At 43.0% G+C, this 26135-nt stretch overlaps 1 protein-coding gene across 2 annotated transcripts in view; it reads right to left on the reverse strand.

Annotated features, from left to right (window-relative positions):
- ABCC2 (ATP binding cassette subfamily C member 2) overlaps positions 1-26135 on the reverse strand; it is an 85201-nt gene that overhangs the window by 7351 nt on the left and 51715 nt on the right. For both annotated transcript variants that reach the window (XM_036737242.1, XM_036737240.1), the window contains exons 13-29: positions 25532-25678; positions 23885-23969; positions 22784-22850; positions 20749-20875; positions 19117-19293; positions 17806-17973; positions 15982-16162; positions 14416-14545; positions 13638-13779; positions 12617-12836; positions 12341-12495; positions 7944-8099; positions 6883-7082; positions 5308-5434; positions 3488-3589; positions 1481-1624; positions 398-556 (exon numbers count right to left, since the gene is read on the reverse strand). In XM_036737242.1, coding sequence (XP_036593137.1) covers positions 398-556; positions 1481-1624; positions 3488-3589; positions 5308-5434; positions 6883-7082; positions 7944-8099; positions 12341-12495; positions 12617-12836; positions 13638-13779; positions 14416-14545; positions 15982-16162; positions 17806-17973; positions 19117-19293; positions 20749-20875; positions 22784-22850; positions 23885-23969; positions 25532-25678 — 2487 coding nt within the window. The remainder of the gene's footprint in view (positions 1-397; positions 557-1480; positions 1625-3487; positions 3590-5307; positions 5435-6882; positions 7083-7943; positions 8100-12340; positions 12496-12616; positions 12837-13637; positions 13780-14415; positions 14546-15981; positions 16163-17805; positions 17974-19116; positions 19294-20748; positions 20876-22783; positions 22851-23884; positions 23970-25531; positions 25679-26135) is intronic.

A 26135-nucleotide genomic window follows, 5' to 3' on the forward strand; every position in this document is an offset into this window, starting at 1 on the left:
AAAAAAATCAGTCTCTGCCCTCTGGGAGCAGACATTGCACCAGCCACACAAGTGTGATTTGTTTACTGGTTTAGAAAACTGAAAACTGATTGTAATAACCAAATTGTCCATCTCCACAAAGCAGAGAATGAGAGCTGCAGATAACATAATCCATTGGCACAGGGGACTCCTTGTCCTGCCCAGGAATGGGGCTGTGCCCTTTGTTAACAATATGCCAGGGATGAGGACCTGGAAGGCTGGGAGCTCCAGGAAATGGTCAGATCTTCTCTGTTAATGATCTAGTCCCTTCATCTGCACTAGGGATTAAGCCAAGAAATGGAGATATGACAAGAGTCCCATGGATTTCCCAAGGGCGGGTAAGGGGGGTGGGGATGGGAGCAGGGCTTCCAGAACTCACCTGAGGGATGATGGTCAGTTTGTTTCGGAGATCATGGAGCCCGATGGAGGCAATGTCTAGTCCGTCAATTGTGATCTGGCCTCCTGCAGCTTCTAAGATCCTGAAGAGGCAGTTGGTAAGGGATGACTTCCCAGCTCCCGTCCTGCCTACTACGCCAACCTGTAGGAGATAATCTTTCTTTGAGTTATTTACACTTGTTGCCCTCAAGAAGAAATTTTATTTGCCTGTAGCCATGCTGTCATGGGAGAAGCAGGCCCCGGCCCTTTGTAAAGTTCCTTCCTTTGTACCTCACCTTTGACCACGACTAAGCCAAGGGCTCTACTGAATCATCCCCAAAGAAGCCAAGCAAAGCTAGGACTGTTCTTTTTTCTCCGTAGGATAGGGCACCCCTCTTCCCTGTTTCCTACTCCAAAGGATCCTCTTCCTAAAACTGTCTTTGCACCTCACTGATAGCGTTGGTTCCAGAAAAAAAAATTTAACCCAGGACAGGAGGTAGGAAGAGGGGTCAGATGCCCACCTGCGAGGTGGGGGAGAGAGGTAGCAGACCTTGGGATATCTCAAAGGTTCTACATTGCTAAAACATGGCCCTTTAGGGAGGAAAGCACATGGTGGAGGTGGGCAGAGCTAGGCAGGGGAACAAGGGCACCAGCAGAGAAGGTCAGTGGCAGGGTGGACAAGTGAAGAATCACCCCTCCCAGGAAGGGGCTGTCAGCACCTTCTAAATGATCAACCCTGGAACCAAGTTCCAGCTGCCCCACCCTGGTTACTGCTGCTGTTACTCTTGTCCTCATGGTTTCTCTCTCCACCAAGTAGGGAAGCAGAGAACAAATGAAACCATGGGAGGAGCCCACAAAGGTAGGAAGAGCAAGCAGAGAAACGCCCAGGTCTTTTTACTCTGTTGATGTTCTGTAGTCTGGCTGAGAGCATCTTCTGTATTCTCCATGAGGGCAGCATGTGCAACACAATACTCTACCTCCAGCCCAAGAAGGAAGGATTCCCGAGGTCTCCGGCCACTGTTTCTGGTTACCAGCAAACCAATCTTTTTTTTCCAGATGCCCACCTCCTTAGCTGCTGTATGCTTACCTTCTCTGTACTCTCAATGTTACAGGTTATCCCGTGCAATGTCAGCTCCAGCTCAGGGCGATAACGCACTTGGTAATTAGTGAAGCAGATCTCACCTTTGCTGGGCCAGTTGGCTGGAGGCCTCTTCTCTGTAATCCAGCGGGCCTGAGTGAGAAGCCAGACAGAAGCCTCAGCACCAACTCTTCTTTAAAAAATTTTATTGATATCTTTCGTTTTTACATCACCTTTACTTCCAAATATATTCCTCCCCCTTCCCCTTGCCAGTGAACAATCCCTTGTGATAAAGGTTTAAAAAGGAAGAAAAGGGGGGGGGAAAGTCAGCAAAATTGACTTACACCCCACCAGATTCTAAAAATATATATAGCATTTCATACCATCATCTCCTACTTCCTCAAGAACAAGGGGAGAGTATCTCCTCTTCTAAAAGGAGCATGCTGAATCTAAAGATCTGCTATCTGAGGACCTAGGTGCTGCCTGAGTGACCTTCAGCATCACCCTTTCTGGGTTTTAGTTTCTTCATCTCATAGTCAGAGAAAATGGTTCCTAAATTCCTTTATAATTCCAAGTTCTACATTTCTGTGTCTTCCCTGAATTGAAACTCCTATGGAATTTTTATCACTTCACAGATTTCTCTGACTTGGATCTGTTTGGGAGAATGGCAGACCACTACAACCCAATGTTCTATTTTCTCAGGCCTCCATGTTGAATCTTCTTACCCATTGGCATGCACTAGACTGGAATCATGATTGCCCTGCTCTCTTGTCAATTCCAGCTTATCCCACTAAAGCCTTGGAAGTTGTGTCCATCTTCATTAAAAAACTCTTCTCGATGAATCCTAATACAAATTCCCAATCCCCCTCTTAAATACAGTTCACAAGCAAGTCTAGACACGAGGGTGATGTAGTTGGTTCTCTTTGAGAATGAAGGACCAACAACAACAAAGGAGTCACAAATCTGATTTCCGTTCCCAGGTTGAAAGAATCAAACTCCTTAAATGTCTTGCAAGAAAATGCTTAGGAAAACCTTTTTTCTCCTACAACGTTATGTGAAATTTAGAGGGGAAATGTGTGTGCTCTTTAAACAGTTATGGTTTCATTTTAAGCCTGACTAAACAACCTGAGACAATTCTGGGTTTAAAAAAAATATTGATTACTTTTGTTTTTACATTATCTACATTTCTGAATGCGTCCTTTGCCCTTCTAGGGGGACTATGGACTCAGTAATCCCTTCTATATGCCTAGCACTGTGTTAATTGCTTTTAAGGAAAGAAAAGACCAGGAATAACTAAGGATTATGAATATGGGAGTATTAAGGGAATATGGGAATAACTAGGGATGATGAAGCACAAAGTAGGAGTTGAAGGAGGAATTTCCAAGTAGGGGAAATTGTCAGGGCAGCCTTCATGGAGAAGAGAATTGAACTGGTCATTGAAGGATGGAGCATTTGAAAGAAGGCATTTTGGGTTCTTGGGAGTAGAATCAATGCACCAAAATGCCCCTCCCCGCTTCCTCCAGGGTTCTGTCACCTTTGAGATTGACTTCCTTTTAACTCTTGTCTCAAAACCTAATGTAGTGGCACCCTCCACCCAGAAAGTCAAGTCTTCTAACAAAGAATAAAAAAGAAAGGTTGGGGGTGGGGTGGGGGGAGAAAGGAGGTCAGCAAAATTAACCAACACATTAATCAATTCTGACAGTGTACGCTGTGGACCATCCCCATAGTCCCCAACTTGTACAAAGAAGGGAGGGGGATACAATTTCCTGTCTCTTCTTTGGGGGTAAGCTTAAGTAGGATCATTATCCAGCATTCAGCTTCTATTTTTGTTGTTGCCAATAACATTATTTTAATTAATAACACTCAAATTCAAATATCCTGACGTGTTCATCATAGGAGGCAAGGAGACAGAGAACAAGCAGACAAGAGGTGAAGAGGGAATGAGGAAGTTGAAAAAAGGAGAGGACAAGGTCCACTTAATCATTCCTATCCCTTCTCTCTCTAGTTCCTTCTTACCTCATTTTTTACTTTGACGTACTCATCTATTCGCTCAACAGCCACAATGTTGGTCTCCAGTTCAGAAGTCATCCTCACCAACCAGTTCAGAACTTGTGTAATCTGCACCAAAATCAGAAGACAATGGGTCAGCCTCTGACCCAGAAACTTGCTCCAACAGCCAGTTAGCAAGCAGTTATTTGTTATTTTCTGTGCCTAGTACTGTGCTAAGCACTGTGAGAGATACATAATTCACACATAGATGAAGCAATTACACAATGAAGTGTTACCAACTGAAAGAGCAGAAGGAGTTTGGAAAATAGAGAAAGCAGTGTCTGTGAGGAGTGTGTCAAGAATGCCCAGGGAAGGCTTCACAGAGGAGCCTTGAAGGATGGATGCATAGGGGAAGCCAGAGTGGGGAGGGTCAAGACTTAGCAGATGAAAATGACCCTCTCTGCCTCCTCCCACGTGTTCTCCTTCTACAGGGTGAGGGATAACATCTAAGTCTAAAAGCCATAGGGAAGGATCATTGGATAAGGAGTCAGGAAGGCTGAATTTAGCCACACTTTTTTCCAACAATTACTCTCGTGATCCTAGGCAATTCACTAAACGGCTACAGGCTTTTCTTTTTCCCATGGGCAAAATCAGGAAGTCAGACTAGAATAATTCCCAAGCCGGCTCCCATGGTCTGTGTTCCTAGGGGCCTGTCACGTGGGTATCTGTCTGTGTTTCCTTTATCTGCCTCACAGATGATGCAGTCAATAGGATTAGACTTGGAGGCAAGAGAACCTGAATTCAAATCCTGATTCAGATTCTTATTAGATCTGTGGCCCCGGGGAAGTCACTTAATCTATCTAAGCCTCATTTCTAAAATGAGGCCAATAATAGTCCCTGCCTTATAAGACTATTATGATTATCACATAAGTCACTGTGTAAGATGCTTTGCAAACCTTAAGGTACCATATAAATTCTGTCACTGTTGTCCTTGTCATTATTATTATTAATATTAACATTATTACTATTAGCCCCAATCTATCCCAGGCTCCTCACTGTTTTCACAAGGATATTGCTGGGTCACCCCGATGTTAAGTGGCAATACACTAGTACATAAAAAATAATGCATAATACCAAAAAATACAATAGTACATTAAAAAGTACATAAAAAAGAATCTAGAAGTGTCCTCTGTCAGCCCTTGGGATGCCACTGGATACCATGACTTTGGCTGCTAGAATGTAATCTCCTTCGGGGCAGGGACCCATCTTATTCATCTATGTATCTCCTCCCTATACAACTCTGTACCGCACCTTGGACAGCGCAGGGGCTCAATAATAAATGAATGAATGCTGTAGAAATAGTGGTGAGGAGTAACTTGATAGCATTCAGCACAGTAATAGGTGCTTTAAAATGTTTATTAATTAGTTGATTGATTAATAATACGAATAATACTACCTGGCATGTATATAACATTATAAGGTTTCATTTGATCCTCATGATAACCCTGGGAGGTAGGTGCTCTTATTGTCCCCACTTTATAATGAGAAAGCTGAGGATAGGAGAGGTTAATGTAACATAGGTAGCAAGTGTCAGAGCTGGGGTTCAAACTCAAGCCTTTTTGGCTCCTACTTGGGCTATAGACCAGGATTCCTGAGGAATCCAGAAGGGGGAGGAGAAAACAGAGTGTGGCACTTTTTTCTGGATCTGCCACTGGTTATCTGCCTTAGGTACCTACAACCAAACCTGGGAATGGGGACTGGAAAGACTAAGGGGAGCATTGGCTGAAAAGCAAGGAGCAACTTTGAAATTGGTCCCCGGTGTTGTGGCACTGAAGCTTCAGACTCACGCTGAGTGCGTTGGAAAGCACCAAGCCCACTACGTCCCCCTTCAGGGTGTTTCTATAAATGACCGACAGCAAGGCAGAAAAGAACACCACCAGGTTCCCAACCAGCTCCAATCGAATCGCCAGCCACCTGTGGGGAAACAGAACCGAGAGAAAAGGGCTCCTGACTTCACAGCCCTCATGAGGCAGCACCAAAAGCAGTCCAGGAGTCAAAGGAGCAGTGTGTATGGCTCTGGGCTCCTCAGGAGGGAGATACAATGAGGTATCCAGTAATGCGTGTGCCTCTCTCGGAGTAACATGGATGTCTCTAAAAAAATCTGCGTGTAAATTCAATTTTTGTAAAGTGAATCTGATTTTAAAGAAATCAAAGACTGGAAAAGGGGTCATGTGGGGGGGGCGGAGCAAGAGATATCAAAGAACAAAAGAAAAAGCATCTACTATGTGTTTATTTTGTGCCAAGCACTGTGCTAATTGCTGGGGATACAAATACATTATCCCAGCCACTAAATAAAGGAATTAATGAATGAAATACAATGAATCTGATTTTAAAGAGGGGGAGGAGAATGCTGTTTAAAAGCATCCCACAGTGAGTCCTTTAATACAAAAATCACTTCCTAATTGGTCTGTTCTGTAAACCTATACTTTGACAAATTCTATTTTCTTAAATCAAAAGTGCTCCGGTAATTCCTGTGGGGTTTGGTTTTGTCTTTGGCAAGCGGGACTGCATTAGGAAACAGATAGGTTCCAAGCCCAAGTACATAAAAGTATCTTCTTGGCCCCATGGACTCATTTGTTTCCATTTACAATAAAGTTCCTGACTTTTTAGTGTTCTGTCCCTACCTCCAAAAACAACAACAAAAAAAAGCAAGGAGCTCCAACCTGCCTCTTTTAGTGCCTTCAGCAACCCACCAAGGAGCTTTCTTTATCTTAAAAAGGTCTTCCTGTTTGCTGGCACACCTCGACCTTTAACAAGCCTTTGTGTTCAGTAGGTATCTTACTTGGAAAGGGGGAAGTCCCCTAGGCTCTTTCACCTCAAAAGATATGAGCTCCAGCTTTTTATAGGAATATTCTGTCTCATCTACTCTCCCTTCCCTCCCCCTCTAAATACAAAACAATTATCCTAACATCACATGGATTGGTCTGCTTCAACTCAAGCAGCAAGCAGACAGATACCAAAAAAGGGACCTCTGTACCTTGTACGGCACATCACGAGTATATCTGGTACTATGACTTTTTATAAACCATATTTTTGTTTATAACTTTTATTTTTGCATCGCCTTTTTTTCAAACGATATCCCTCTCCTTCCCCTCCCCAGCAAGTCATCCCTTGCAACAAAGATTAAAAAATGAAAAAAGAAAAATACAACAAAGCCAGTGAGTGAACACATTGGATGTGTCTGGCAATATATGCATTGTTCTTGGCCCACAGCCCTCTGTGAAGAGAGGAGGGAGGTGCATTTTCTCATTTGTTATTAAAAATAAATAAATAACAGCTGCTGGGTTCACCACACCCATCTGTAGTCAGTACCAAGCTTACAGAATTAAAAAGCATGATTCCAGACTAGAAATGCCCCTCACCTATTGGAAATGATCCAGGAAAACAAGCATTTCTTGTTAGTGTCAATTAAGCCTTCATTGTCCTTCAGAAACCTCTGCCGATGCTGAAAGGCCCTGATTATCGGCAAACCCGTCACCGTTTCACTGAAGTGGGAGTACACTGGAGACTTGGTGACAGAATCTAGACGTCTCAGCTGTCGGGAGGTGGCCACGTAGAATCTCTGGAAGCATAAATGACGTGCAGATGAAAAAGGGCGGGGAGAAGAAAGTCTCTTGCTGGTTCTGGGAATACTGTGGTCAGTGTGTGTGCAAGGTTGGCGCCTCAGCAATATAATCAGAGAAATGGGGGAAGGAGAAGAAAGCAAGAAAAAGTGAGAAGAGCGGGGGCGGGAGGGTGTCCTTATACACGTACAGCTACGCCAACAGCCTAGAAATAATTATACGTTGAAGGCAAGCTTGATGCCCACTTCCAGGTTGGGCATAGGCCACAAAAAGGAGTCTACCTCCTCTAGCATCCACCCTAGGTGGATTCCTTCAAAGGAGTCACTAGAGAAAAAAAGATGCAGCCTTGCAGAGTATTTAGGACGCCCAAGTTGGAGTCAGGAGGACCTAGTTTCAAATCCTGCCTCAGACCTTCCATAGTTGTAGGATTCTGGGAAAATCACTTAAGCTTCCTGTTCCACAGTTTCCTCATCTGCAAAACAGAGGGAGGACGGATGTTGAACTCTTTGGCCTTTAAGGGTCCTTCTAGCTTTAAATCTGCAATCCTACAGCTGGACAGATCTCCTCACTTTGATTCTATTCCAAACCTGTGCTTGTGGTATAGTCTTGCTGGTTTCAGCAACAGTGAAGTCTGGGACAGATGCTGAATTGGTAGCACCAATCATGCCCATCCTGGCCACAGGGGCCTTCTGATTTCAGTTTCTTCAGGATATGAATATTTCAATGAGAAGGGGAAGGGGCTGAAAAAGAGAGAGGGACAAGCAGAAGAGTAGATACTCCTTGGGAGGCCTGAGCTTTTAGAAAGCAGAGATGAAGAGTGACTAGTTCTGAGCCTCAGCAGTGAGAAGAGAGGTCTCTACCTGTACAAGGATATAAATGATGGCCAGAGGAACAAGGACAGCGACAAAAACTGGGGTAGCCACAGAGATCATAATAAGGGTACTGAGAATGCTCAAGAAGCAAAGGATCCAGCTTCGGAAGGACGCAGGTATGGTGTCATCCACTGTAGAAATATCCTGGGAACACACAGAGTGAGGAAATAGGTTAGAAGAATGACAAGAGGTTACTCCTATGGGCCTTTCTACCCCCAGCCCCCTCACTCATGCTTTATTTTTTTAAAAAAGATTCCATATTTCTGCTTTTGCTGTAATCTCTTTTTAGAGAAAGTGACATTTGCCGTATTTCCCCATGTATAAGATGCACCCTTTGGGTAAAAATTTGGGGTCTAAAAACTGGGTGTGTCTTATACAGTGGCTGTAGTTTTTTTACTTGCATTTCCCGCTTTTTCGCGCTTGTTGTCTTTGCGCTCATTGTTTCGCATTTGTTACCAGTATATTAGGTTACATTTTGCCACGTTCTGCCCAGAAATGGCTCAGAAAAGATTTTCATACAGTGCAGAATTCAAGTTAAAAGTGATCCAGTTTGCAAAAGTGAATGGGAATTGTGCTGCTGAACTTAAGTTTGGTCCTCCTCCAACTGAGAAAACAATCCAAGACTGGCTATGGGAAGAAGAAACCCTACTGAAAACGCCACAGCAGAAGAAGGCCATGAGAGGCAGGTCAGCAAAATGGCCTGATTTAGAAAGGGAATTGAAGATATGGATTGAAGAGCAAAGGGCAATTGGAATTCCTGTGTCCACAAAGATGGTTCAGCATGAGGCAAGAAGAATTGCTGATGAAAAAGAAGTTACTGATTTCAAAGGACACAATTGGTGCTTCAGGTTCACAAAACGGAGCGGACTAAGCATGTGTACATGCACCAGACTTGCCCAAAAGATGCCTGAAAGCTATGAGCAGAATGTCCTTGAATTTCATCATATTATTATATGAATTTTATGATGAATAAAACTTGAGTTCAATAATTTTATGTAATGCAATTTTTTTTTTCAAATTTCAGGCCCCAGAATTAAGGTGTGTCTTATACATGGGGAAATATGTTATGTCCTTCTATTCACTCTTAATTCTGGTACTCATACTCATGACTGTCATTTCTTCCCTTTTTTAAAAAAATATTTATTTTCAGTTTTCAACATTCATTTCCATAAGTTTTAAATTTTCTCCCCCTCCGTCCCCAAGATGGCACACAATTCGATATTCTTCCCCTTTTTTTGCTCTAGGGTAAGGATCCCAGTCATGGATGGATGTTCATGCTATTGACTTTCTCAGCCCTAGGAAGGCTTTTCCAAGACTTCAGACAACATTGGCATCTCTTCTTTTCCCCAGAAAAGGGGAGTTTGCCTTTCTTTCATTTAACCTGTCGCATTGGCATCTCAAACTCAGCAGGTCCCAAATGGAAGTGATCATCTCTCCTAAGCCTACTCTGCTTCCAGACTTCACTGGTTCTGTGGAGATCGCCATCATCTAGCTGATTATCCATAGTGCTGGAGTCTTTTTTTTAATTCCCTTATTCCTCAGCACCCGTATCCAATTAATTGTCAACTCCTGTTGGCTCTATCTGAACATCTCTCACATCCATCGTCTTTTCTCCACTCACATAGCCCTGTACTATCTCAGGCACTCCCCAGCCCTCATCCGGACTCTGTGTAGCCTCCTGTTTGGTCTTTCAGACTTCAGTCCCTCCCTTCTCCAATCCATCTTCCATGGAGCTTCCAAAACAATCTTTGTGAGGCACAGCTTTGACTGCTCAAAAACCTTCACTGGTTTCCTATTTCACTTAGGATAAAATAGAATCCCTCGACTGGGCTTTTTAAAGACCCTCTGCCATCTGATTGCAGCCAGGCCTTTCAGCCTTATTTCACATTACTCTCTGCACACTCAGTGTTCCAGCCGAATTGGACCTGTTCTCCAGATTCAACATTGCACATCCCACTTGAGGTATTTGTACAAACTTTTCCCTGTGCCAGCAGCACCCTTCTCTCTCCTCTCTGTCTTTTAAATAAATCATTATCTTCCTTCAAGGCTTGACTAACTAATCCTCTCAGGTATTAATACTCTCTCACTCCTCGGAGTACTCTGAATTTATTTATCTCTATATATGTTGTGTGCCCTAGACCACATTCTGATGGAAATTGTTAAAGGGCTTAACTGATTTCTTTTCCTTTCTTCTCTCTCTCTTTCTTTTCTCTATTTCTCTTTCTCTCCCTCTCTCTTTCTCTCTTTCTGTCTCTGTTTCTCTTTCTCTGACTCTTTCTGTCTCTCTCCCTTTCTCTCTCTCTCTATTTGTCTCTCTGTCTTTTTCCCTCTCTCTGTCTCTCTTTCTCTGGTTCTCTGTCTCTCTCTCCCTTCCTCTTTCTCTGTGTGTGTGTGTCTCTCTCTGTTTCTCTTTCTTTGTCTCTTTCTGGCTCCCTTTCTCTATCTCTCTGTCTCTCTCTGTCTCTGTCTCTCTCCCCCTCTCCTCTCTGTCTCTTTCTGTCTTTCTCTCTCTCTCTGTTTCTCTCTCTGTCTCTCTCCCCCCTTTCTCTCTCTTTCTCTGTGTTTCTCTGTCTCTGTTTCTCTCCCCCTTCTCTCTGTCTCTCTCTGTGTTTCTCTGTTTCTCTCTCTTTCTGTGTTCTCTCTCTCTCCCTCCTTCTCTCCCTCCCTCCCCCACCTTTCTCTCCCTCCCTCTCTCTGCCTCTCTGTTTCTCTTTCTGTCTCCCTTTCTCTCTCTATTTGTCTCTGTCTCTCTGTGTCCCTGTCTCTCTCTGTCTCTTTGTGTCTCTCTGTCTCCGTCTCTCTCTTTCTCTCTCTGTGTGTGTGTGTGTGTGTGTGTGTGTGTGTGTGTGTGTGTATGTCTCACCAGAGACACAGCAAGTCTTGTAAAATGTTTGCTAGGTTGAATTGAATGAGAGCTTCTTGTGGGGACAGCACTCGATTTGGAGTCAGAGGACTGGTTTTAAATCCTGACTCTTTTATTTACTTTCTGTGTGATCATGAACAAGTCATTTACCCATTCTGGTCTGTTTTCTCATCTACAAAATGGCACTAAAGAATTGCTAAAGTCCCTGCCAGGTCTAAATGTGTCATCTTATGAACGTCCCTATCCCCAGAAGTGGATTTAGTCTGGTGCTAACTCAAAGCAGGTCTGTCCAAATTGTGCTGCCCTCCAGAAGTCAGTTCTAGTTTGTCTTGCCCCTGGGTTATCCCTGTTTTACTAAACTAGGTGTGGGACTATTAAATTGGTTCCTAGGTCAGACCAGGGTGGCTGTCCTAAGGCTGATAGTTTTCCAAGAGACCTCTGAACTAGGATTGAGCCACAGTCACACTGGCCCTGATCATACCAAAACCATATCTAGAACTGGGCAAGAAGAAAGGATACTACCAGCAACCAATTCTGTGTAGAACTGTAAATATTGATTTGTATGCCCTGAGGTAAATAGAATTTAACATGCCCTTAAATCAACTGTGGAGGCAGAAACTCCAGATACCATTCCCACAAATAGGAGAGACACTAAGACACTCCTAGGCATATCTGAGGAAACCACTGTTTGAGAAAATGTAGAGTGTGGGGCAGCTGAGAGGAGGTCATCTGTGATTTTGGGTTGAGGAGGAAGCTTCTGGCAGCCTCCTACTTTAACTTATTTTTCTTGCTAACTAGTTTCTATGACACTGAGGGAACAAAAGTGTCAATGTAGAAATGTAACAAAATTTAAATTTGTACAATCTTTTAAAATCCTTGTTTTAAAATTTTATCCCTTCTGAATGTCAGTGCTATGGCACGAAGTCCCAGTCTCCCCACCCTAGTTAAAGCTTTAGTTCTATTTTTTTGTTCTATTGCTTAATAAATATTTACATCCTTTTATATATTTTTGTATGCATCTATGTTGTCATCCCAATAGAATGTAACTCCTTTGACAACAGGAACTGTTTCATTTTTGTTTTTGAACCTCCAATGTTTAGCACATTGTCTCCCACATAGTAGGCACTTAATAAATGTTTGCTGGTTGATTGATATGGAGATGAATTGGATCATGATCCAGTTCCCACCTGCCCAAAGAGCATTTGGGATCTGGACCTTTCCCTGCGAGGGAAAAAACTCAAAACCTGCCTCTCTGATAACTTTCCCTTCTCTTCTCTCAAGCAGATGAATAAAGAAAGCTGACTAAGCCAAGCCTATGCTAAGAAAGGACAGCTCTTGCCCCAGCAGAAGAGCCTCAACATCATGGTCTTGTTCCACAGGTGTGGCAAGGTTACTGTCCACCTCTCCTCCACTTCTGTAAGAGATAGAGGTGCACAACATTTGTGAGGAGACTTCAATCTCAGACAGAAATAGAGGGACCTTTGGACCTCAAAAAAAATCAGACTTCCTTTCAAGTACTCACGTTGGCAAACCTGTTCACAATCCTTCCTGTGGGTGTTGTGTCAAAAAAGCTCATGGGCGCTCGAAGGATGTTGTCTAGTAGCTGCTTGTGCAGGCCTCGGGAAGCACTTATGGCACCATAGGTGGACAGAAGAGTTGCCAAAAGCACAGACAAACCTAAAAATGTTCATTGCTCCAGTCAGTGTCTTGCTTTGGGTGGAGAAAAGTTGCCCCAATCCTCTTCTCCAGCCCACAGACATGAAATGTTTGCTGTTACAGAGGGGGTCATCAGACCAACCTTGGGTAACTCCTAGAGCCCCATAAACTCCAATTCTCAAGTCCCGCTGAGAGGCTGGATAAGTTCGATTCCAGTATTTCTGGGAGTCATTGGTCCATTCAGTGAGCCAGAAGCTGGATCCCATGAAAGCCGCAGAATTTCCCATGTAAGCAAGGAGGGTGAAGGTGATAAGCCACCATCTCATTGCATTCAGGTACTTCAGGAATACGGAGAGCTTCACCTGGAAATCCCCCACACCATCATCATCATTATCATCATCACCACCATCACCACCATCACCACCACGACCACCACCACCACCACCATCATCATCACCATCAGCATCACCACCACCACCACCACCACCACCACCACCACCATCAGCATCAGCATCACCACCACCACCATCATCATCATCATCATCGATAGGAGGCCCCCTGGCAGCTTTGTGGTTAAGTGCTGCCTATAACGTTAATCGGGAGAAGACAACCTTGATGAAAAGAGAGACTGGCAGCAAAGTCTAGCGGTCATTTTTACATAGTGCCTGAGCCTGAGTCAGGCCAATGGGCCAATATCCAAAGCCCATCAAGGTAAACACCCACCAGGTTAGTGATCCCTTGGAGATAGCATGAGTATATGAGGCTGGGGTGGGGGGAGGGCAAAGGGAAGAGAAAGACTGATGTAGACTTTGTTTCCCAACCAATGTTGTTTTCCAATAACATCATTAATATATCACAAACAAACCCTATCAACCATGGTATCAATTGGCTAAACCTAATTCAGATGATGTTTGAAGCCCTGTAGCATTAACTCTCCTGAGCATCATCACTATCTTACCTATGTGTGCATAAACATTACTTCTATGGAACTAACTGCCCCCTGTAATGTTATTTCACCTGATGTTAATTTTTTTGCAGGAACAATGAAACTATTAAGTAGGATATGCCTGTATACACACTAGGTCCCACCTATGCTTGTGGTCCTGAAGTTCTAAGCTAAAAAACAATAATTCTAATGGTGCTGTTTGTTGGTTTTTTTTTACCTGTCCAGTTTCTACCGCTTCTTTTTCAATTAGTTTCTGTCCTTTCACCACCTCTTCATGTTCTTTTTGCTTTGGCTTCATATTACCAACTTTTAGGGAATTTCGGAGGGACTTCCGATGTCTGTTGCTGTCAGACCTGGATCTGAAAGGGAGTGGAAAAAACATCATCCCTAGGTTTGCTGAAGGCAGCCTCACAAATCCTCTTCCTGCAAGCAGATGCTACTATCCCTCTATTTAGAGAGATTACTTCCCTTTGGGATGCATTCTGAGCTCCACAGTCATTCTAGGAGGGCTGATATTTCAGTCCTTACTGAAATCCACACATACACTCACACACTTACACTCTCTCTCTCTCTCTCTCTCTCTCTCTCTCTCTCTCTCTCTCTCTCTCTCTCTCACACACACACACACACACACACACACAAACAGACCCCTAGTCCCGTCCTCAAGCCTTCCCCCACCCCTCCCTCCACTGAGGCAGAGAAAACTGGTGTAGTGGGAACGACGTTGAACTTGGCATCAGAGGACCTTAATTGGAATCCTATCTCACTTATTACCCATGTGACCTTGGCCAAGTTGCTTAACTTCTCTGCCTCTTGGTTCCCTGATCTGTAAAAGGAGAGAATTATACTAAATGACCTCTGGGGTTCCTTTCAGTTCCAAATCTAGGATACTTTGACACTAAAAGTCACAACAGCTCCTTCCTTTAGGCTAAATACCCGAGGTAAAATCAGAACATGGAAGCAGTGGGGCTGCTGCTTAAGGATAGGTTCCCAACCTTCGACTGAGTGTTCGTTGAAAGCTATTCTCCCTTTTTAAGGCCAAGGAGGCCACCTCATCAGGAATTTCTTCTATACTTGGTATTAAGTCAAGGTCATCTTCATCTTCACTTTCACTCCCGTCACCAACTAGAGAGAGACATAAGGATTCAGAATTCATATCTATAGAAACTGTACCACTCCCCAGATCGATGCATGGAGAATCCCCATCTTCCCCTTTATCCACATGCCAATAATCTTGCAAAGAGCGCTCAGCTCGGAATACAGAACACAGTGGTGTTTCAGGAGTTATCTGTACCTTTGGCCAAGAGTAGACCCAAAAATGGTGGGAATAGTTCCTTTTCTAACCACTGCTGCTCCAGATATTCCTTGCCTTCACATGAAACAGATAAAATCTGCTTCAGAGGGAGGTTGGTGCCACAGTGAATAGAGTGCTAGACTTGGAGTCAGGAAGATGTGAGTTCTATCTTGCCTCAGACACTAGGTGTAGACCCTGGGCAAGCCACTTAATGAGTTCCTACCTCAGACTTCTCATCTGTAAAATGGGGATAATAATAACACCTACCTCCCATGGTTGAAATATGAGATATTTTAAAGTGTTTTACAAGCCTTAAAGCACTATATAAATGCCAATTATGATTATTGCTATCACTGTTGTTCAGTCATTTCAGTCATGTCTGACTCTTCATGGCACCATTGGAGGTTTTCTTGACAAAGATACTGGGATGTGTTCACTATTTTCTTCTCCAGCTCATTTCGCAAATGAGGAAACTGAGGCAAACAGGGTTAAATGACTTGCCCAAGGTCACACAGCTAGTATCTGAGGCTAGATTTGAACTCAGGAAGATGAATCTTCCTGATTCTAAGTCCAATACTCTCCTCCATTACCCCTAGTGGCCTCAGGTGCCAAATGGCAACGGTAGAAGGAATTCTTCATCTGAGAGTTCTTACATCAATGGAATCATGGCTCTAGTCTCTATACCTATGATACTTAATAGTTCTTGGCTTGTGTATAATTTTTTTCTCTTTTAATGCAACCTGCTCACAGGAGGCTAAAGGGGGTAGATAGTAAAATATGGACAGTACCAAGAAGTAACTTTACTGGGTTTGGGGGTTGAGGCTCTGAGCCAATAAAAGTGTGGCATCCCTAACCACTGGATTTATGTGCCATGGATGCCTCTGAGGTGAAAGCCAGCAGGGTGTCACTCTTGAGTTGACTTGATAAGGTATAGACATATATATATATATATATGTATATATGTATATATGCATATATATGATATATTAGGTTTTATTGACATGCTACATCAATAAAGCTTTTTTTAATGCTCTTCTATGCACTGCCCTCCCATATATTTCATTCATTCATTCATTGTATCCCAGAGTTTCAGTGACTGAGTGTGGATAAATAATCTCCAAGCACCTTAATTAAAGGTGCTGGCGATCCCAAACCCCACTTTTAATAGGAACCTCAGCTCATGTGCTCAGTATACACAAGAGTTAAACCCCATGGCCTGATACCAACTCCCAGGTGCTGTTGCATCTTATGACAGTCACTGCCATACCTGTGGCCTCTCCTTCCGAGCTGTTCTGCTTGGCATATAGCTTCAGATTCCTGGCAAATGTTGCTTTGTTAGCCAATAGAGCATTGTAGGATCCTTTCTCCACTACGGTGCCGTTCACCAAGACCACAATCTCATCCACTTGAGGAAGGAAGTGAATGCCATGTGTCACCAATATGCGAGTCTGCAAAATGGAATCATTGGGTATCCCAAGTCCATCATCCACTCCTGCTGGCACAGGCTGTAAATATCATCTTCCTCCATCCCATAAAAGAGATCAAGGAAAGAAATTCCTTTGGAACTCACTCTGGCCCCAATCTGGGGCTCCAACTTTCCTCTTTTCCTAACTTTTCCACTCCATGATAATAATTCTATTCCACTCAAAGAGACAGCACCTTTAACCTCCCTCTTAATAAGACTAACATTTTGAGTTGTTTTGACCAGGTGAAGCAGTAACGTTTGCACTGTACATACTCCTATTCAGTTACCCTACTGATCAAGACAGCATATCCACAAAATGTCAGATTGGTGGGGGGAATGGTGGTACAATCTGTGACCAGAGCATATACAAGGGATCCAAAAGGTCTTGGTGCAGTTTTAAACTATTTAAACTGCACCAAGACCCTTGAGACACCCTATACAATGAAGTTAATAGGTTCACAGAATGACCAGACCCATGGTGGCTAGCCAATGAAATCAAGCAACACAAGGTGCCTGATTTTGACAGAGGGAATTTTATACCAAGAGGTTCTGCAACACACAAACAGGCCTCACAGTTCAGTGAAAAAACATCAGGTCTGGTAACAGAGGACTTTGGCTCTGCCCCTTACTATCAATCAATCAAGAAGGATTTATTAAATACCTACTGTGTGGGGGGCACTGTGCTTAACTGTGGGTATACAAAGCCAAAAAAAGAGGAGTATTCCTGTGTCCAGGAAGCTTACGTTCTTCTGGGGGACATAGTATGCAAGTATATAAGAATACCCAAAGTGAATAGAAGCTGATTTGGCGAGGGACATGTCATTTGTGGGAGATCAACAAAGCCTTTATGTAGAAGGTGGCACTTGAGCCCAGATTTGAAGGAAACAAAGGATTCTAAGTGGAGGGACTGAGGGACTAAGGGACCACCCAGACAAAGGCCAAGATGTGAGAGGAACATAACACATTGTTCTTGCAGAAAGAGCTATAACAGCAACAGCCGCCATTTACAAGGCACTTTGGAATTCACAAAACACATTTTTCGTAACAATCCTCTGGAGGTGGTGGCACACACGTGATAGTCCCTTTTAAAGGGAGAAGCGGGGCAGCTAGGTGGCACAGTGAGTTGAGCACTGGCCCTGGAGTCAGGAGGACCTGAGTTCAAATCCGGCCTCAGACACTTGACACGCTAGCTGTGTGATCTTGGGCAAGTCACAACCCCAATTGCCCTGCCTTCCCCCCTCCAAAAAACCAAAAACGAAACAAAACAAAAAGATGGGAGAAGGAAAGTGATTTGCCTAAGGACATTCAGATGATAAGTGGCCACACAAATATGAGACTCATATTTCAGCTCATTGTTGAACATAGCTTTGACCTCAACAAACCACCTTCTAAGAAGGAAGGGACCTCTCTCTCTCTCTCTCTCTATGTCTCTCTGTCTATTTCTGTCTCTGTCTCTCTGCCCATCACAAGGGAGATAATAGTAATTGAGAAAGCAGCAGTGTGAGTTCATCAAGAGCACAGACAAATGGTCTTCTATAATTGTATCCCTGGCACCCAGTGGGTGCTTTATAAATGCTTGCTGATGGATTCATGGGTATACTGCCACAGCTGTATTTGTATTCTTACCTTGTCCTTCAGTAGCCCATTTGGGCCAATGACTTTGGTGAAAAGATGACTTCCTACATGAGAATCTACAGCAGAGAGGGGATCATCCAAAATGTAGATGTCTGAGTCGTTGTAGACAGCTCTGGCTAGGCTGATGCGCTGCTTCTGCCCTCCACTGAGGTTTATACCCTAAAAGGGAAAAAAAAGAAAAGCATTTCTGTTCATCCCACTTTTTAGACACAAGAGAGCTAAGAACCATAATAATTCAGATTTGTTGTAGCTGTTAAGTTGTTTCAGTCATGTCCAACGCTTTGTGACCCCATTTGGGGTTTTCTTGGCAGAGATACGGGAGTGGTTTGCCATTTCCTTCTCCAGCTCACTTTACAGAAGAGGAAACTGAGGCAAACACAGTTAAGTGACTTGCCCAGGGTCACACAGCTACGAGGTATTTGAGGCCGAGTTTGAATTCAGGTCTTCCTGATGTGAGGGCTGGTGCTCTAGCCACTTCACCACTCAGCTGCCCCTTATTGGTTGCTCTTTTCTGTTGATTCCTTACCAGCTAGTTTCTCCAGCCTTCTTTTATCCTCAGAATTTCTTTACTGTGGATCTCACACAGTAATGCTGTGCTCATGCATCCCCCAAAATCATTACAGACCACAAAACACTGTGAGTCACTTGGATGGGGTGAAGAGGAAGACTTCTAGCTAGGGGTCAGAAGTCCAGTCCGCTATCCTCACCCTGCTGAGGAAGGCAGTACAACATAGTGGATAGAATGTCAAAATAAGACTCAGGAGACCTTGGTTCAGGTCTTGACTGCCACTTACTAACAGGGTGACCTTGGGCAAATCGCTTAACTCCAATGAACCTCAGTTCATTCGTCTGAAAAATGGAGGTGAGGGTGAGGGGTGTGAGGGTGGATTACCCAATCAATGAAACATGGAAAATATTACCACTGGTGCCCAGTTCGGGTTGTCATGAAGTACAGATGAGGTGATGTAAGTAAAATACTCTGCACATTTTAAAACACTCACTACTGTTATTTCTATTATTACCAGTGAACACCATGCTAGAATGCATGGCAGAACGGTGCAGTAGAGAGACATTGGAGCCGTGCAACCTGGGTTCAAATCCTGACTGGACCATTTAATACCTTTGTAAGCTTTAGCAAATCACTTTATCTCTCTGGGCCCCACTTTCGCTATGTATAAAATGAGGGGGTTTGGATCGGATGACCTCTAAGTTCCCTCCCCCTAAACGTATGATTCTATGACTTCTAAGGACCCTTCCAGCTCTCTGATTCTAGTATCCCAAATCATTTTGAGCTTCAAGTACCTTCTCTCCAATTTCAGTGCGGTCTCCTCCAGGCAGTATTTTCAAATCTGGGAGGAGAGCACAAGCCTCTAGAACCTGCTGGTATCTCTTTTCATCCAATGGGGATCCAAACAGAATGTTGTCTTTTACAGTGCCATTCTGGATCCATGACTGCTGAGGAACATAGGCTATGGAGCCCTGTATGGAGAAAGAGAAGATCATGCTGACAGTTATAGTTTTAAAACAATGAGAACGGAGGAGCAAAGAGGAGCAGATAAGAAAAGAGTAATGTTTCTAGAGCTTTATTTTTGAGAAACAGAGATAGGATGAGGCTACTTGGGCACCTGGCATCTAGAAACATGGCCAGCACCCACTGTGCACTGATCATGGAGACAAAGAACCACTCCATTCACCATTTGATAGATCATATTAGGTTTTTTAAAAAATTTCATCTTCCCTGTGTGATCCCCAAGGATAAAGAACAAGAAGATTTCAGGCTCAGGAAGTGAGGGCATAGGGCATATATTTGTAAATACCCAGGTTCTAGTCAAGCCTGAATGATTAGGATGAACACAGATATGCCATTGATGGTGGAGGTAAGAAGAACTGTGGCAAAGACAGCAAAGAGGTAGAAATTAGGTGCCAGAGAATAACATCTGGGCAAGTGGAGAACTGCTTTGCAGACTTCTCAAAAGAAGATCTGTTTTAAATTGTCCCTCACAATAGGGCCATTTAGTGGCAGAAAGGGATTACTCTGAGAGTATGACATTTTTGGATAGTCATATGTAACCCTTGGCCCAAAGGGCCAAGTATGTATGTCAGCTTCTTTCCAGAGTCTTTCTCTCCCTTCAGGGACCTGAAGAAAGTCTGGAATGGGATAAATTCTCTCAAAGCTGGAAGTCAGAAGACCAGGATCTCTCTTCGATGTACCGTTGCAGGTATGAAGCACTGAGTAATCCATCTCCATCAATGAAGCACTTAACACAGTGCCTGGCACAAAGTAGGCACTAAATAAGTGCTTATTGAATGAATGAATGAATGAAGTTAATCTTATACAAACGACCCTTTGACTCAAGGGTTACATATTCCAAACTGACAGAGCTTAGGAGTAGAACCTGACCTAGTAGGACTAACTGATTTTGAAGGAGGGGCCAAGACATAGAACAGAAAGGACAGCCTTTCCTGTCGCAATGAGGCAACACAGCAAGAGGCATTCATTATCCTCTGCTTTGCCACAGCATCCTAAATAGCATGGTACCTTTCCCTCTGCCTTGTACCCATATATATCCTCCCTCCTCCATTAGACTGGGAGATCCTTGAGAGCAGGGACAGTCATACTTTCCTACTTGTATCTTTATCACTTTGTGCAGTACTTTGCCTATAGTAAAAGGTAAAATATCTTTTCATTCATTCATTCATTCATTCTTCATCTCTAGTTAGAGAACAATCCAGAGCTGAGCTTAGAACTAGGCTTGCAGCTTCAGGGCATGTTTTCAAATGAGATAAAAGGGCTAAGTGTGACTTCCAGTTTTCAGACCCAAAATGTCTTAATTTCATTAACCCATTAATACATTTCATTAATTTCATTAAGACATTTATTCTTGCTTCTACGATCCAGTGTCAGAGGTACACCATCCAGCTGTTTTCCCTCACCTTGATATTGACGCGCCCATGGATGGGCTCCATTTCTCCCAAAATGGCTGACATTAGGGAGGATTTCCCACAGCCAACAGTCCCCACCACAGCTACCAGTTGGCCTGTCTTAATGTCCAGAGTCATGCTGAAAGAGAAAAGAGGCCATTTAGGGCAATGAAGTAGGGAAGGAGAGAGATGGAGTTAGACAGAGACGGAAGGACAGATACATAGAGGCTCGGAGAGAATTATATAGGGGCCAAAGCCCAGAATCTTTAAGGGGAGTCTGGCATTGGGACAACCTTATCCTTCAAAGCTGGAGACTTTGCCCTCCCGAACCCCTGACTTAGTTTCTCCCTCCATCATTTCTACCAGAGCTATGCTCAAGTATTCAATTCAGCAAGGTTTTATTAAGTACTTATTAAGTGCATGCAAGGGAAGAGCCAGCACAAGCATGGAGAGAAAGCCAGACTTAGAGTCATGAAAACCTAGGATTGAGTGCTGTGTCTGACACATATAGTCTGTGTGACCCTGGGTGAGTCACTTAATTTCTCAATACCCCCAGGCAATACTCTAAAACTATAAATTGCAGGAAGATTGCCAATCTACATTGGTAAAAGGAATTTTGCCATGGGTCCAGTCCAAAAAATCTGGGGGAGAAAAGGCTCAAGATACTGGGCGAGACAAGGGGGATACAAAAATGAAAATTAAATAGTCCTTGCCCTTCTATGCAAGGAAGGAACCCAACATGTTTTCATGAATTCCCGCATTCTAGACAAGATAAATTTCTTAACCCTCCACTTTCTACCTTTAATCACCACATTTAGAACCAAAGGCAATGTCTCCCAGTCTTTTCCAGTCTACAACACACTTACTAGTCAGGAACAAGGAGGAGCAAAGTAGTCTTAATCCCCATTCTCATTTCTATGCATGCCTCATAGTTCCAACCATATTTCATTTACACAAATACAGAAATACACACACACATATTAAATACACACACCAATTTTCACACACACACACACACACACACACACACACACACACACACCCCTTTTCTCTGCCATGGTCATCAAAGCCTCTACCTTATATCCTCCTAGTCAAAAATTGGTACAGGAGAAGTTAGGATCTAGGGTCACAGATTTAGAGATTATTTTATTCAATTTTATTTTCCAAAAGAGAAAACGGGCCTGGAGAGGTTAAGTGATTTGTAAGTAGGAAAGATGAGAATCAATCTCACTTCTTCTGATTTCTAAATCCAGCGTTCTTTCCAATGTACCCAAGAAACCCAACATGTGGTAACCCATCAATGGATCTCTTTGTTCAGAAAAAAATACTATCCTATGTGAAGAACACGAAGATTTAGATGGTGGAATATGTGTGTCAAGAGGCAGAATGGCATAGCAAATAGAGGTCCTAGAGTCAAGAAGATCTGGGTTCAAGTCCTGCCTCAGGCAGATGGTGGTTGTGTGACCCTGGGCAAGTCATTTAGCCTCTGAATATCTTCTCTAAGACTATCTGTTTCAGAGGAGTTGCTGATCTGCTTTGGTAGCGCTCAGCTCCCTATGCCAATTGGGATCAGGAATCTAGAGGGGAAAAAAGGACTTTTAAACTTTAAAGCAAATTTAATTTTGAGTTTGAGATCAGTGCCCTGTTCTGGAAGTCTACTGTCATTGGCTTTGATAACCCAGAATTCCTCTAAATAATAAAGAAGCTTCAGAGTAGGACCTTAGCGGAGAATATTCCAGTAAAGGTAGAATTAAAGACTACGGTGAGACCTGAGTCAGATCTATATAGTTCAATACCAATCATACAGTCATAGGGAAAAGAGATTTCAGTTACTTGGTGCTATCAAATTCCTCCAAACTTTTATCTTAAGGAATTCATCTGACCATGAATCTTTAGCTTTTTTTCTCCCCCTCTTTTATCTTAGAAAAATCCTCTATCCCATGGATTTTTCTGTCTGTTTCATTCAGAGAACTTATACAGAAAAATGCTTCATCCTAAGGCTGGGAACAGCAATGAAAACTCTCTAGAAAATGGCAATTCTACTTACTTTTTGACAGCTGGTTCGATACTTCTGTCCCAGGTAAAGGAGGCATCGTGCAACTGAATAGCTTTACCTGTTAAGAGAAATGTAAGCTCTTTCAGCTAGAAACCAGGCAGAAAATGTGAACAGGTCTATTGTTTGAAGTACACTTCAGTTTCTATTCCAACAAGTTGGATCCCCCTTGTCCCAGACTATCCATTCTTAGAGAGTGGTTCCTGCCCCAATAAGAAGTGCTAGGATGGGACAAGGATTGGCTCAAGTCTTTCCTGTTTTGTGTGTCTCAGACCCTGTCCAGTCTCCTTGGCTGGAGTCTTGCTGCCCAGACTATCTCTCCCAATACCAGCCATGATCTTTTAAGTCCTTCCCTAGTAGCTAGTCTTGATCAGGAGTTGCCCATTTTTGACCTTCATTTCTCAAAGACCCCTCCCTCTTCAGAATGCTCTTCTGCTCCTGCCATCTGTGTCCATTCTCCAAATTGCCTTATGTTTATTCACTTTATATTTATGCTGTTTACACTTATGTACGTACTTGTTTTCACCATTCGAATATAAGCACAATGAGAATAGAGATGGTCTCCTCCTTTATATTCTCATCCCCAGCACCTAGGACAGTGCCTGGCTTAAGCACTTAATAGATGCTTGTTGATTGATGGATGGCTGGTCTTCACTGCTTTGATGTCCAGTTTCTAGGCCTTTCCGAATGTCTGCCTACATCAATACCTCTCCTTCATCTGCATTCATATCAGTTCTCCTGGCCCCACTTCACTTTGTGCTCATGACTACTATAGTGGCACACCTAACATCTGTGGTCCAGGGTTTCATGATAAATTCACCGATGACCTGTGGCTACAATATATGTCTCTTTATTCTAAATCCAGTAATCTATCCTCTGGGCCTGCGATGCCCAATGGCTGCTCAATATACTATATTGCATATGTGCTTTTAATATTTAAGTGTAAAGTAGTTTTGTTTTGAGAATTTGGTGACACCCACCCTACTCATTTCTCCTTGCTCCCCTCAATGGGAAAATTATAACTACTGTAAGAATCACTACCCTGCACGCTACCTGTGGGTAAACTTGACCCAGTTTCCAAAGGCCATCATTTACCAGAATGGACATCATGTCCAATGTTGGATGTATCCAAGTCATCTCCAGTCAAGTACTTTTCCAGACGCTCAGTGGAAACACTAACCTACAAGAAAGTACAAAGTAGTCTTAAGAATTAAAAGTCACAGGGGCAGCTAGGTGGCGCAGTGAGTAGAGCACTGGCCCTGGAGTCAGGAGGACCTGAGTTCAAATCTGACCTCAGACACTTGACACATGTACTAGCTGTGTGACCTTGGGCAAATCACTTAACCCCAATTGCCACACCAAAAAGCAAAAAAAAAAAAATTAGAAGTCATCCAACAAACCTGGGCTCCTCAGTTTTGATGACCCCTAGTTATGCCCCATTTCCATCCCTGTGTGATACTATCTAAGAGATTTTCCCTCTCTGCATGTCACTGAGTTTCCTACTGATGGTAGGGCCCTCAGAGAACAGAAAGAGAGGAAATGTTGAAGAAGTCACTGAAAACATGCATGGTTGTGGAGGCTGGAGACTTATATGGAAGAGGTCACCGAAACTGAGAGAGGAGACTCTTTAACTCACCAGGAGCAGCATAGGACCATTCCACACCACAGTGGGAAGAATAAGTCAAGTCAAGAAGCGCTTATACATCCAAGAGAACATTCTTATCTGTTACTTTCCAGTGAGACAGGTACAATAGATATTATCTCCATTTTACACTGGGTGAAACTAAGGCTCAGAACTATTAAGTGACTTAAAAAAAGTCAGACCAGACAGCTCCAGAAGACCAACAAGCTCCTACAACGGCAGGGGTGTTGGGAAAGGCCCCTTGTCTACCTGGAAACACACCCAAGTATTCTAAGAACACTCAACACTTTGAGTGAGTAACTTCACCTCTCTAGGCTTTGGTTTCGTCATCTATAAATTGGGAGATCAGGAGAGGAAGACCTCTAAAGCTCCTTCTAATTCTATTAGCCTATGTTCTGCTTTAGATGATGGGTCATTCTCATTCCCTTTGAAATTATAGACCGATGCTATAAACCTTATCATAGTATATACTCTTAGCAGCGAGGTAGAATAGTGGAGTCAAGATGACCTGAATTTGAATCCTGCCTCAGATACTTATTAGCTGTATGATTCCAGGAAAGTCACCTAATCTTTCTCAGCCTCAGTTTCTTAATGTGTAAAATTGAAATCATAGTAGTCCCCACCTTACAGGGGTGTGAAGAAGATCAAATGATATAACGTATGTGAAATGCTTTGTGTACCTATCATCAGCATTATTATGATCATTTTCATTACTCCTCCTCCTACTCCTGCTCATTATTATTATCATTACTACTACTCATTATTATTATCATTTTCATTACTCCTACTCCTACTCATTATTATCGTTATCATTACAACTACTCTTACTCATTATTATTGTTATTATCATTACTACTACTCATTATTATTACTCCTCCTCCTCATTATCATTATCATTACTACTACTAGTCCTCCTCATTATTATCACTATGATTAATACTACTCCTACTCCTACTCATTATTATTATCATTATCATTACCACTATACTACTCATTAACATTATCACTCCTCCTCCTCCTCATTATTATCACTATCATTACTACTACTCCTACTCATTATTATTACCATTATCATCACTACTATCACGGCTGCTACTTACCTGGAGTAAGGTAGTAATCAGCATGGGGAGCGAGGCCAGGGGGAAGCGGAGTATGTTAAACAGAGAGATAGAAGTGAAGGCCTTTTGTGCATCCAAAACATTATTCTTATCCACCATAACGTAGACAGTAAAAGTGATCACTGATACCTGAGAATCATAAGGTCATAGAGAAAACTGAGTGCTTTTAAAGGTGAATAACTCTAACCTTCAAATCTATACACTCAAAACATACCATTTGGGGGTTAATCAATCAATGAGCATTTATTGAGCACCTACCCTAACCCTCTCAGCTGAGAACCTTGCCTCATATTTTAAAGAAAAAACTGAGGTCATTTGGCATGAATCACTTCTCCTTCCCACTTCCTCATCTCCTCTCACTTAAATACCTTCTGACATGATCTCCATTACCTCTGTCTCACAAGATGAAGTGGCCTTACTTCTTACCAGGGCAAAACCCTTGGCCGGCAAAAACAATCTCATTCCATCCCACCTCCCCCAGCAGATTTCCCCTTCTGTTATCACCACCCTTTCACTTATCTTCAGTCTCTCCCCGTCTATTGCACAGTGCCTGGAAGGAGGTGCACAATAAATGTTTATTGACTGC

This window comes from Trichosurus vulpecula, chromosome 8 (genome assembly GCF_011100635.1).
Source record: "Trichosurus vulpecula isolate mTriVul1 chromosome 8, mTriVul1.pri, whole genome shotgun sequence".
NCBI classification, from domain to species: Eukaryota; Metazoa; Chordata; class Mammalia; order Diprotodontia; family Phalangeridae; genus Trichosurus; species Trichosurus vulpecula.